The sequence below is a fragment of the Perna viridis genome, chromosome 6 (genome assembly GCF_037379345.1).
Source record: "Perna viridis isolate PV_CMFRI_1.1 ecotype Kerala chromosome 6, ASM3737934v1, whole genome shotgun sequence".
NCBI classification, from domain to species: domain Eukaryota; kingdom Metazoa; phylum Mollusca; class Bivalvia; order Mytilida; family Mytilidae; genus Perna; species Perna viridis.
The window spans coordinates 49759818-49774128 of NC_142450.1; the positions used below are offsets into that span (position 1 = coordinate 49759818).

General features: G+C 32.7%; 2 protein-coding genes across 3 annotated transcripts in view; both read left to right on the forward strand.

Annotated features, from left to right (window-relative positions):
* The first annotated feature begins 465 nt into the window (after window positions 1-465).
* On the forward strand, window positions 466-1179 carry LOC148615467 (uncharacterized). The gene has a single exon (XM_088590501.1). It carries the CDS (start codon window positions 466-468, stop codon window positions 1177-1179), a length of 714 nt encoding a protein of 237 aa, XP_088446627.1.
* A 4007-nt stretch (window positions 1180-5186) lies between these two features.
* The window catches only part of LOC148615468 (cytochrome b5 reductase 4-like), a 70429-nt gene continuing 61304 nt past the window's right edge, over window positions 5187-14311 (forward strand). The window contains exons 1-2 of one of the 2 annotated variants that reach the window (XM_088590366.1): window positions 5187-5256; window positions 12658-12736. The gene's annotated coding sequence lies outside the window, so the exon portion shown is untranslated. Of the gene's footprint in view, window positions 5288-12657; window positions 12737-14311 lie in introns of both variants that reach the window. The other variant, XM_088590365.1, reaches the window with a different exon arrangement.

Below are 14311 nucleotides of genomic sequence, written 5' to 3' on the forward strand. Positions count from 1 at the left end.
ACATGTAACCAACAAGTTGTGTTGTTATAAACTTAAATACATCACAATTTCTGGCGACGAGGATTTTAAGTGAAATGTTCACGATTTCAGCAAACTTCTCCGAATAATTTCTGCGAGACTTTTGTGGTTCGATTGAATAGAAGTATAATGGCTGGTTACATTGGAAAGATTGAAGCTTTTGAAGAGAGTCTTGAATCGTGGGAATCGTAGGTGGAAAGAGTTGGACAGTACTTTAAAGTGAACAAAATAGAAAATGACGTGAAAGTAGCTGCATTACTTAGTCTTATCGGAGGTAAAACTTATACCTTACTGAGAAACCTGACTAGCCCAGAGAAACCCGCGGATAAAACATACAAAGACATTAAGATTCTGGAAGATCATTTGTCTCCAGAGCCTCTTCAAATTGCAGAAAGACATCGATTTCGACAGCGTACCCAACAAGAAGGCGAAAATGTAAATGCCTACATGGCCGCACTACGGAAGTTAACTAAACATTGTGGATTTCAAGATTTAAACAATACTTTGAGAGACCAGTTAGTGTGTGGATTAAAGAATCAGCAAATCAAAAAGAGACTGTTGTCCGAAGCAGGCTTGACTCTTCAGAAAGCAATGGAAACAGCCGCAAAAGATGCTGACGAACTCCGAACACGAGAAACAGTTGGACTAAATAAACTGAAACGCAATCAGTCATTCAAAGAAAGTTCTCAAAAACAAACAGGGTTCAAGTGTTATATATGTAATGGATTTAATCATCGTGCAAACGAGTGCAGATTCATAGATGCAACTTGCTTCAAGTGTAAAAAGAAGGGTCATATCCAGAAGGCTTGCAAGTCCACCGAGAGACAGAGGTCTTTTCAACCACGACGGAAACCAGTTCATGCGATACGCGAAGATGACTTAACTCATGAACTTGACAATCTCGACATCAACACAGTTAGAAATAAAAGTGTAAACCCTATCTGGATTGAACCTATTGTCGGTGGAAAATCAATTAAGATGGAATTAGACACTGGTTCCGCACTATCAGTAATATCTGAGCACGACTTTCGTGAAATATATGGATCTAAAGTGCCTTTGGAGGACACCAAGGTGACATTACAGACATATTCCGGTGAAATTTTAAAACCGTTAGGATATGCTAAAGTAACAGTGCAGTACAATTATCAGAAATTTCATTAAAACTGTACGTTTTGAAAGCTGGTTGTCACCCGCCGCTATTTGGTCGTGAATGGCTCCAATCGATCCAACTAGACTGGAAATCGCTTTAATCGTTGAATAAGATCGTCGATTTGACACCGCCAAGGTCGTTGGAACAAATGCTGAAAGCATATCAGACCGTATTTGATGAAGGACTAGGTAAAGTGAAAGGTATGACAGCTAAGTTTAATTTCAAACCAGACAGTTGTCCAAAATTCTGTAAGGCCTGACCAGTTCCTTACGCCTTGAAACCGAAAATTGAACAGGAATTACGAAATCTCGAAGAAAAAGGAATTATCAAATCAGTGAAAAATAGTGAGTGGGCAACACCGATTTTCCCGGTAATGAAGACAGATGGAAAAAATGTTCGTATTTGTGGCGACTTTAAGATCACAGTGAACCCCCAACTTGCAGTGGATCAATATCCGTTACCTAAAATTGAAGGTATCTTTGCATCATTAGCAGGGGGGACAAAGTTTTCGAAAATCGATTTACGAAATGCATACCTACAGTTGGAGGTCGATGATAATCATCAGAAATATCTCACAATAAGCACAAGCTTGGGATTATTCTGCTATACACGCATGTGTTTTGGTGTAGCGTCTGCGCCCGCAATTTGGCAGCGCACAATTGATCAAATTCTATGTGGATTAAGTGGTGTTCAATGCATCCTTGATGACATGATAGTCACAGGTGAAACCGAGGAGCAACATCTTGCTAACCTTGAGAATGTGTTGAAACGATTAAGTGAATATAATCTAAGAGCCAATCTTGATAAGCGTTAATTTTTCAAAGAGAATGTGGAGTATTGTGGTCACGTTATAGATTCAAGGGGATTGCATAAAATGTCAGATAAAGTTGAATCAGTGCTAAACACTCCAACACCTGAGAATACTACTAAGCTAAGAGCTTTCCTTGGATTGATAAATTATTATCACCGATTCTTACCTAACATTTCAACAGTGGTTAAACCGTTAACTCGACTGCTTGAAAAAGATAGAAAATGGAGCTGGGATAAGCAATGCGAGTCTGCATTTCTCGAAGCGAAAAAGCTAGTGACATCCGACTTAGTACTATATCATCATGATCCGAAGGAACCGATCCGTCTTGCTTGCGATGCTTCGCCATTCGGTGTTGGAGCCGTCATTTCACATATCATGGAAGATGAAACTGAGCGTCCGATAGCATTTGCATCTCGTACGCTGACAAGATCTGAGCAAAACCGTTCCCAAATCGATAAAGAAACGACTGCAATCATTTTTGGAGTCAAGAAATTCCACACATACTTATTTGGTAGACATTTTACATTGATAACTGATAATATGCCTCTTGTGTCCATTTTCATCACAAACTTGATAAATAAAAGTTTAACACTTCTAAATTTCCAGAAAAACTAAAAGAGGCCCAAGTTGTGCCATGCTATAAGAAAAATAATGCTCTAGATAAATCTAATTATATATAGACCAGTAAGTATTCTTCCCTACATTTCCAATTTTTTTGAAAAGGCCATAGACGTACAATTGACTGAATTTTTTAACCATATTTTCCATTCCCTATCTTTCAGCTTTTAAGGCTGGCTATGGTTGTCAAACTGCATTATTGAAAATAGTGGAAGACTGGAAAAAAACATTGGATGATAATAAATTTATATCTGCTATTTTGATGGATTTAAGCAAAGCATTTGATTGCCTTCCATATAATTTTCTGCTAGATAAAATAAAATCATATGGTGTTTCAGATAAGGCTCTTAATCTTCTCCAAGATTATTTGTCAAACAGAAAGCAGGGTGTCAAACTAGGATCCTCATTTAGTAAGTGGGAGAAAATTTATAAAGGGGTGCCACAAGGGTCAATTCTAGGACCGGTATTATTCAATATTTTTCTAAATGATATATTTTATTTCATTCAGGATTCTTCTCTCTATAACTACGCTGATGACAATACTCTTTCTTATGCTGAATACAATCTTGATGAAGTCAAAACAAAATTGGAGGCAGATAGCTTAAAATTGATAGATTGGTTTGCAGTGAATCAGATGAAAACAAACCCAGATAAATTTCAGGCACTTGCCATTGGCCGAAAAACTTATGATAAAAACATTTCTTTTGATCTTGGCGATAATACTATAAAATGGGAGGATGAAGTAAAACTTTCAGGAGTAACAATAGATTACCAGTTAAAATTTGATACTCATATAGCCAACATTTGCAAAAAGGCCTCAAAACAGTTAAATGTTTTAAAAAGGATAGGGAAGCACTTAAATAAAGTGGGAAGGTTAACAATTTACCACTCCTTTATTTTGTCCAATTTTAACTATTGTCCGGTCACTTGGCACTTCTCTATTGAGCCTAATATTAATAAAATGGAAAAAAATCAAGTAAGGGCCCTTAAATTTATCTATAACGACTATACTAGCACATAGGAGGAGCTTTTGTTAAAATCAAAAATGCCATTCCTGAGAGTAAGAAGAATTAGAAATATTGCAGTTGAAACTTTCAAGATGGACAGATCCCAGTATATCTATATGACCTAATTGAAATTAAGGAAAATAAATATAATCACAGCAAAACTACCCAACGTTAGAACATCAAGATATGGGTAAAACTTTGAATATTTTGCTGCAAAAACCTGGAATGACCTGCCAGACCACTTTAGTAGAGAATCATCTTTTACTCAATTTAAGAATCTTCTAAACTCATGGAATGGCAGGTCATGTCATTGTTCGGCTTGCTATTCATAACAGCTCTGCTTTATGCTTTTACATTGTTGACTATTTATAGTGCTGCTCTTTCATTTTAATCCTATTTTACATTTGCTACTATTTGCCTTATATGTTGACTAACGGTTTATGTATGTTTGCATGAAAAGGACTAGATAGTTGCCATGTATTGTACTTGCGATGTAAATGTTATTTATTTGCAGTGCATGTATGTTGATTTTAAAAGCTCCCAGGAGCTTATAATTATTTTGTATTGTTTTAAAATATCTACGTTAAATAAAGCTTTTGTATTGTATTGTATACCTCTATATTCATATAAAATAATTTTTAAAATTGTATGATCGTATAGTCTAATTACCGACTATTTATTTAAAAATTCCATGGATAAAAAGAGTTTTATTGGCAGTTAAGGGAACCAAAATGATTTTTCAATTATCATAAATAATAAAAAAAATTATGATGATTTAAAGTTGATGCTCCATGCCACTCAATGGATTTTTGCCAACCTAAACCAAATCACTGGTAATAAGTGATCATGATGACATCACGAAGAACTCTCCTTGTCAGATGCTTGTAATTTGTCGTATATACTTGCATGTATACGTCTATTTCTGTTTTTGTCCTGAAGTGATATTTTGCACATGTATGTTATTCTTTTTCGGCCAAAATAACTATTTTTTGTTGTATCTAACTTCTATCAAGCCCAGGCCCCGTGCAGGTCCGGGTGTTAAAAGAATAGGCCTGCAGCAGCGCTAAGCTTGTTGTAAAAGGCAACTAAATAGTGCTCAGAATCCTAGCCGGGGGCTAGGACGCTCTGCCCACAGAGCAACTGGGATGTGTGCCCCAGGTGGTGGAATGGGGTACCCCTGGCGTGTTACATGCTGTGGTTGTCAGGCTGTAATACGGAAAACCTGACCGCAAACCATAGTGGTGCACCGTGTTGGGAAAGATGCCACGTTCCTCGCACGTTAAAGAACCCTACTGTGGTATTCTCCCGGAGTAGGAACCATAGGGCTCCGCCACAGGAGGCTAAATTGCCCGACCCTACCCACCTCTCCCCATTTCCAGTGGCAATCAAAATTTGTCGACCCCATTGTCCTTGTGTCCCACCCCTTTTTCATTTCATCATTTCATGTTCATTTTATCATCAATTTCATGTTCATAGTCTGAATATAGCTGAAATATTGCTGCTCGGACGTTAAACCCCAACACACAAACAAACATCTATCAAGCCCAGTAATTTTACTCATTACATTTATCTCCCCTTCCTACTGGTTTCTTTCCTGTAATATTGTAATATTCCAGTTCAAATAAAAATCCGAACTCGGTTTACAAATTAAGGTGAATCAAAGCAAGTTTTGTGGTTTGGATAGTATGTTTATCCATACGTTTTAAAATGCATGCCTGTTATTTTCTGTAAATAGAAATGCTAGTTAAATATCTTCGAAAAGAAAAAAAAACACATTATAAGTATGACGGTCATTATGTCCTCTTACTACTACTAGTCTTAGTCTTCATGTGTTGGCCAGTGGCACTTACAAACTGCACATTAAAAAAACAATATACATACATGTACAGTACACTCAGCAGCATTTGTTTCCCAAACACTCAAGTCGGAGCTTTACATCTGTGTTCTGTAGTGAAAGACCTTGTCAGTTGGACTTTTCCTGGGTGAAATATGAGTGTTCCACATGCCTATCAGGGTCCAGGGATATTTTATTTTCCAGTTGGTAATTGTGCATGGAGAATCACTGACCTGAGTTGGAAATTCATCGAACGTGGTGAAGTTAATCTCATTGATCTCCGATAGTATGGACATTGCATAGTATTGAAAAGCATGCAGTGTTCCCATGGACATGAGCTCCCCGGTCCCTGACCTCCAAAATTCATTGGGGACCCCTGAAAATCACAACAGGAGTCTACGGGGGCTTGTGAAAATTGTCAATCCATTGCTGATATCTACACTAGTAAATACAATTACTCAATATGAAGTCAATTTGCCTGATTTAATTGTTGATTTGTCCAAGCCACCGCACAATAAAATGGCGATTTAGGTGATGTTGACAAGTATAACATCCTAAGAAAATTCTAAAATAAATATTTTTACTAAAATTAATACTTCATACATTGTAAATGTCCTGTATTGCATTATAGTTAATTGAAGTCCATTTTGTTGCCCAGACACACATAGGAGACATTGTATACAACATGTTCATTCAATTTTCTAAAAATAGACAACTGTGCAAGGTTTGTAAATGGTTTGTTTTTATACGGGAGTAAACATTGGTTGGCATAAATACAAGACAGAAATCGTTTAACAAGTCAAAACTAATATTTCAAATAAAGATATATAGTTTAGGTTGTATTTGAAACAAGCTCTAAGTTAGAAATGTCTTCGAGTAAACTGGAAGCATTTTTCAGCATGTTTATATACTTGTCCGACTGCTTTATCGATAGTGTGAACAAGCCCTTGTGGTCAAATTTTATATAAGAACGAATAGCTCTGTCCTTCATGTTCCCTGAATAAGCAATACACTGCAGGAGAAAAAGTGTCTCCAAAAAAATATGTGTACTATATTTCTAGTAATGATCTATTAGAATTCCACTGTACAGTATCTTAATTTAGGTTTATTTAAAAGAAAGAACATACCATCCTTCACTTCTTGTAGTGTTATTTTAAACTAATTACACCATATATATATATATATAAACTTTATTCTCTAAAACCAAATAGGTACAGAGAAACAAAAACAGTTATTATAGTAATACAATATTACATGAATGAACGGTTTATTCCGACTATTCCAACATTCTAAAATTTATAGGTAAAAATTATAAAATCCATGTAGGAGTAGCCAGAACTGTTGTATAAACAAGGAATTAAGTCTGTGTGTACTGTCAAAACAAAACTTTAATTGGAATTCTAAATGTGTTGAAATTACCTGTCCCATTTTTACTGTATGTATGGTGTGTTCCCGTTCTGCCCACTTTTGAAATTTACAGGTAAAAATATTGAGGGCAGAATGGGAATGCAGATGTAATGACACTAATTAGAGAACAATAGATAATTACCTATAGTCTGTTTTACTGTTTGTTGGCAATTCAATGTGATTTTTTCTAGTCTTTTTGATGGCTATGTTTAGTATAACTGTTTTGTTTTTTGGAATAAGTTCATTGAAATAAGTATAGGGTAAGGGACATAACACATAACACACGGTACATCTCCAATATGTCCTATCTCCACGGTTGTTTTTTACACTGTATATGTAGCCATTATATGCTAAATTCTGAGACCCATACTTATTTCTGATAAATTGTACTTGTATTTGTGCGTGTGCCATCCTACTGCATTGGTTTACTAATACTGCTCGGGAAGGGTGCTACATAATATATAGAGGTGCTTAGCTTGGAGTGTTTATATGAAAGCTAGCTTTGACATCAAGTCAGTGTCATGATGGTCTTTGATCTTGCTGCATTTGGTGATAAGTGCTTAGCTTGGGTAGGAATTATAATTCCAAGCTTGCGTATTAATTTCGTCATTAATTTACTTTTAAAACTGAATATGAATAAATAGATAAATTTATTTTTTAATCACATAAATAATAAAATTAATGTTTAACTTAATTGGGTAGTGTAAATTTTTTATAAAATTAAATAGCTATTTACAAGCTTACTGCACAAAAAAAAATAGCATTTCATTTTTGTAATAAACATAAAATATCTTATTATAAAAGAGGAAAATATTTTTGCATCTTTTGAAATTATAAAAAGAAAATTACAACTGCATGTAAAACAAAAAAAAGATATTTTGTTCTAAAAGAAAAAAATATTTATGCATCTATGTACAAATTTGAAATTATAAAAAAGATAATTAGAACTGCATGTAATATTAAAAACAGACTATAATTACTAAAACAACAACTTGTACCTGATTGTTTATTTATGACAAGTGGGCAGAATGAGAATATAATTTTTAAAAAATGGGCAGAACGGGAACAAACCGTATGTATGAAATTTTATTTTGGATCTGTAAAGGTTTCATGTGAAAATTCTTTTGAATTTTAGACTTGCAAGTGTTTAGGTGTTATTTAAAGTTTTCTTTTTTAACAAAGTAAAAGTAACATCTAACTGTGCATTTGTCATGGTAAACTGAGAATGACTTCAATCACAGAAATCAGCATATTTATAAGAAATATATGGCTTGCACTACTAAAAGATGAACAAATCTCACCAACTAGTGAGTTTGGACCAACTCAAACTCAACATGTCATATTTTAATCACTTTCATCATTTATAATTGATTATGAATTAATTAATATTACAAGAAGTTTCATAAACATGTATCAATAATTTCCAAAGCTTGTATTTGAATATAATTGAATCAATCTCATTTATTGCTTACAAATTAATGTATATAAATATTTTCAGAACCTGTTTTAAATGTATATATATATTAAAAAAAACTTATGAAATTTGTTTATTAATTAACTGAATTTAATTTTCAGTCTCCATCTTTTTTCCAATATTTCAACATTTAAAGTCTATCTCTATTTATTTATTACCATGAAAAAAACTTATAAATTTGACAAAAATAGCCCCACATTTTTCAAAAACACATTATAATTTTGCTAATAAAATGTTTAAATCCAATGTTGAATCCCAAATTTACCTGTAAAATTAATTAGGCAATAATTACTAAAACAATAAAACCTACTAAAACAACATCCATTGTTCTCTGCATGTAGGAATATCCAGAATATATATTTTTAATATGTTGGAATAGCCAGACACCGAATGAACTGCACTGAGGTAAATTATATAAAACAATGGTGTTCAAAAAACATATTATGATAATTATAACAATATCAGCAGTTACCCTGGAGATTCTATCTTATTGTAATTCAATTATATAAATTTGCAAAGATTACTAAGATCTGATAAATTTCGGCTGTTCATTAACTCATTAAATTTCAAAATGTTCGGGCGAAAATAAAATTTTGATTTCAAATAAAGTTTTCTCTCCTCATTAAGAGATGTACATGTAAAAATATAGTGATATTCATCACCAATTTGTTGAGAGGTGCATATATTGCATTTTCTGTTTTCTCTCGAAATGTGGCACCATCTGCCAGATTCTATAGGCAGCTTATGATTTGTGGTTTGGAATCGGAAAAAGAGTGATACAATTTCTATCACTTAAAATCTTTAAATAATTCTCAAACTCAAAACTATTTTTATAGTCTATAATTTAAAGTTTTTGGTGACTCATGAATGTCAGATTGCCAATTTTGTTTAAATTGATCTATAAGTATTAGTTTTAATGAGTTAACTAACCAGGATATACTAGTAGAATATTGGTTATTCCATACATTTGATTTACCACAATTATCTAAGATGGATTTCACATAATTAAGCCACATATAATTATTATTGAAATTCTTATGACAAAGTCTATATAAAATGAAAGGTAGTTTATCTTCCTTCCCTGTAATAAGTTTTGTCCAATATTTGACAACTCTAAGTTTAATGCAAATATCAAGCAGGTATCTCCCTAGCTCCCCATAAATCATGAAATCTGGTGTTGATTTCTTTGCATTAAGCAGAAGTTTACAAAATTTAAGGTGAACTCTCTCTATCACAGAACTATTCCATGCCCCCCACATCTCGCACCCATAGAGTAATATGGGTTTAAGAACTTTATCAAACATATCAAGCTGACATTCAATAGATAAGTTATGTAATCTCCCTTTATGAAGAATGTCGTACATTGCACGGTAGGCCTTCTTTGCATATTTTTTGCTTTGAGAAAGCTACTAGATTTAGAGAAGAAACGCCTAAGTATGTGAAGTCCTTAAGTATTTCTGTTTCTTGATCTTCATAATAAAATTTCATATCGTTACGCCACCTGCCCTTTGAAAATACAATAATTTTGCTTTTGTCTACATTAACTTTCAGTTTCCAAATATTACAATATTCATGTAATGCATTAAGTTGATTTTGTAAGTCTTTTTCTGATTCCGACAAAATAGCAGTGTCATCTGGATACAATATCAGGAAAAGTTTTACATTATTATCAAGTCCTGTTTCTATTACATCTGATATACTTTTCAGACCAATAATGTTTTAACTATAGATAAAATCTTCCAAGTCATTTACATATAATGAAAATAGTGCAGGGGTCAAGTTTTCTCCTTGTTTAATACCTATATTACAGGGGAAATAATCTGAATGTTCTCTACCATTCAAAATACGAGATTTTACATTTTTATACATGTAACAATAACATTAAACATCTTACCATTAATTGATGAGTTTAGCAGTTTTGTCCAAAAACCAGGATGCCAAACCGTGTCAAAAGCCTTGGCAAAATCAATAAGGGCACAGTAGAGTTTTTTCTTTTGTCGAAGCAATTCATTCAATAAATGTAAAGTAAAAATGCTGTCAATAGTTGAATAATCATGTCTGAAGCCAAATTGGTTTTCATTAAGTAAAAGATAACTTTCTAAAAAGGCATTTAGCCTTAAATTCAAAGCAGATGTGAATAATTTTCCCATACAGCTTAAAATAGTTATGGGTCTATAGTTTTTTGGATCTTATTTGTCTCCCTTATTTTTATAAATGGAATAATATTGCCAACTAGCCAACTTTCTGGTACTATACCAGAATTAAATACCATATTAAAAAAATTGATGTATAGGGGCATAAGAATATGACAAGTATTTTTAATATACTCATTAATTATTAAATCATCGCCACAGGCTTTACCATTTTAAAAATTTTTAATACATTTTAAAATTTCATTTTCAGAAATCTCATCATTGATAACTACATTTGAATCTATATCATCACTATGCAGATTCGGAGTTTGAACCTCATCGTCATCGGCACTATTTAAATCTTCGAAAAAGTTAAACAAGGAATCAATGGAAATTTCCGGAGCATTTTTAGTGTTGAGTTCAATATATTCCAATATTCCTTATTGTTACAACTTCTAGGTGTTTTAAGCTTTTTTCTCATTTGATGTGTAATCTTTGCTTTATTCATTTCAGACTTATATTCTTTTTCCTTTGTCTTCAGATCAGACTTATGTAAAGAAGATCTATTAAAATTGTGACGTCTCTTAGCTACACAGAAAGCTTTTCTCTTTTACCAACACTTGACTAAACCAAGGCTTACTTTCTTTGCGGTTGTCACGTTTATCAGTAGAATATTTAGGATAGTATGAGCCAAATAAATGTTCTGCTGGTTCAATCAAAATATTTATTTATATCATAGACTAATTCATTGACATCATTTTGTGTCAAAGCAACTGTATCAATCTGACTCAAATGCAGAATTGTTCAATTTACTTTCGACACATTTATGCATGCTTTACATTCCTCTGCTTTATCATTGTCCCATTTTTTAATTTTCTTACAATTACAGTCAACACTTATAGTACCCTCTTTGTTAAGGTCATAAGCAGGTGTAAAATTTAGAGATAAAGAAATGGGACAATGTACATTAGAGTACAATGATGAGAAATCTAGTACATGGTAGAAAATCAACAGAAGAAATATACTTGATTGGCTACAAGTAAAACTTCCTTTTTTGTCACCATTAACTCTACCATTTAGAATGAACAAGTTGTTATTTTTGCAAAACTCTGACAATTGATTTCCATAATTTGTTTTACAGAGACCATGCTATTTCAAATGTACAACATATACTGAAGTAATATGTTAGCGTAGTTTATTATATTATCGAAGGACTATGGTTATCGTTCACAATTTCCTTAAAATCACAATCTGTACCAGTTCTTCCATTGAAATCTCCATTTAGAGGAACATAGAGATTTTGAGAAAATTTCAAAAATTCTTGTTCTAATTCATTAAAGGGATTTTCTGCCCTGTACAAAGAATTTTCAGGAGGTATATAAACATTTCCAATAATAACATCATTGTTTATATTAAACAAAGTTTTTGAGACTTTAAACCATGAGACAAGCTTACTTTCAGATTCTAAAGCTTGAATAAAATTATCAAATTCAGTTTAATATCCAAAGGCAATATCTCCGGATTTAACTCTATTAAATGGTTTTCTGTATTTAAGAACAAAATTATACCCTGGTAGATTTATTTTATTTAAATCATCAGTCTTAGATTCCAATATGCTGATAGAATCATAACAGTTTACTAAATCTATAAATTCAGGATAGTTAGCTTTTACACCACTACAATTTATTGTTAATAATTTAATATTTGCATGTTAATCAGTAATAGAGGTTCCACAGACATCAATCTCTCTGCGTGTCCTAATACCAGTTTGTTTCTTGTAATAAATCCTTCAGATTCTTGTACTGCCTTGATTTTACCTTTGACGTTTGCTCTAATTTTGTTTTTGAACATGGACAGGGTTATTGAATTCTTTACAACATTTTTATTATTTTCTTTCATATATATACACATACTTATAGTGTAAATCAAAGATAGATAACTCCATTTCTTTTTTAATGACTGATATTTTTTTTTATATTTTTCATTATAAATATACATTGTAAGTACAAAAAAGAAACTATGTACAAAGCATGATAGAACTTAATGTTTTCTATTAATTCTGTGTAGATGTAAAACTTTCTTTTATATCGAAAGTACCACCCCTTTTACTCTTTGTGGATCACTCCAGAATATAGTTTGTTCCACAATAAGAAAATTTGACTTTATATATGTTTTACATGTTAACATGTTAATCCATTCTTTTCAGAATCACTTACAAAAGTACCATATAGTGTGTGCAGGATATGATTCTAGCAAGATAGAAGTTTGTTTGGTAATCCTTCCATGTAAGTACAAATGTAGCTAATTTTGGAATAGCCTTTGTCATCTACATGTAACAAGGTTTAAGATCTTATCTTATAGACAGTTCTTTCATCTCTAGCCCTGTCTAATCAAGTATGCTTATTTGGTCTACTGACCATGACATTGGGTACATGCCAATAAAGAACTTGCTATTTTGAAGTATAATTGTCAGTACCAATTGCACATATCTGAACAGTAGGAAACATGGCAGTACCAGTAAACAAAAGAATAACAAAACAGTTTATTTATATCTTAAAAAAAGGTGTATTCAATCAAATTCAGTTGATATAAATCTGAAATATGATGTCATGTGTACAATCAAAGTGAGTGGACAGTCATGTTGGGTGTAGAAACAACATTCAAAATATATAGCTCATTTTACTTCGAGAACATATGTATTTCATGATGAATGGAAGGTATCATTTGGTTCCAGTTCTTTGAATTAGTGGCAAAATATGATGATAAATTGTGCACAAAAAATACTGCAGTCAGCTGTACTTAAATTCCTAGGTATACATTTTATTCAAACCAGAATTTTGTCACTTAAAGGTGAGAAATTTGAGAATATTTAAAACAAATGAGTGTCTATGACCCAGACTGAAACTGTCTTACCAGGGTTTTAGCCAAGATTTGTTATCCCATGTCCCAGACTGAAACTGTCTTTCCCAGGTTTTAGCCAGGATTTGTTACCCCATGACCCAGACTGAAACTGTCTTACCAGGGTTTTAGCCAGGATTTGTTACCCCTATTGCATTCACCAATATATAACCCCAACAATAACAGTACATAAACTATTTCAGAAGAGAAAGACATTTATAAATTTTGACCTTCTGTGTATGATTTTATTGGTCCTATTTACTGTTATAAAATAAAAATGATTTTGATATACTTGTATAAATTTTCATTTTCTTCATTCAAGGGATTAAAAGCCAGGTTAATTTTCTAGCAATTTACATGAACCATGTAGTATTTTGTCTCATTGTTCTCTATTGTTTATATGTAATTCATAAAATTGCAATAGTTGTTGAAAACTGTAACCTAGCTGTGAGGGTCGTTGACTGGAAAGTAAAAAATATTTTTCTACTTCTGTTACTAACTCTCTACTTGATGTCAGGATATAAGGCCTCATTTCTAATGAGTGAGTCTATTCAGTCTTATAAGTTATATTTTTCGCCATTTTCATTTCCATCTGTGCTTTTTTAGACAAGAATAATTTTCCTTTCTGTTTATTTACTGATCTTCCTGCCCAAAACAATTAGATAGAATAATTGAGGGAACAAAGATTCTAGCGGAAATCAAAAGAATGTAATGGAGGGACAAAGACCAGACATGGGAAACAGACAATCACAACAAAGAACATAAAGCAACTAAAATACAACATACAGAGTAACAAAAGTAAATGAGCAACTGGGACTCCACTAAAAACTGGGAGCATGGAGCAGGTGCACCAGTAGGGTAAGCATCCTCTGCTTTTCTAGAAACAGCCGCCAAATTTCTCATAAAAAGTCAAGTCTGGGGTATACGAAACAGAAAAAAAACTATGACATGTTGAATAAATC

Bases quoted from the DNA above. Each gene is read 5' to 3' on its own strand.
- LOC148615467 (XM_088590501.1), top strand. From the start codon at position 466: ATGGCCGCACTACGGAAGTTAACTAAACATTGTGGATTTCAAGATTTA.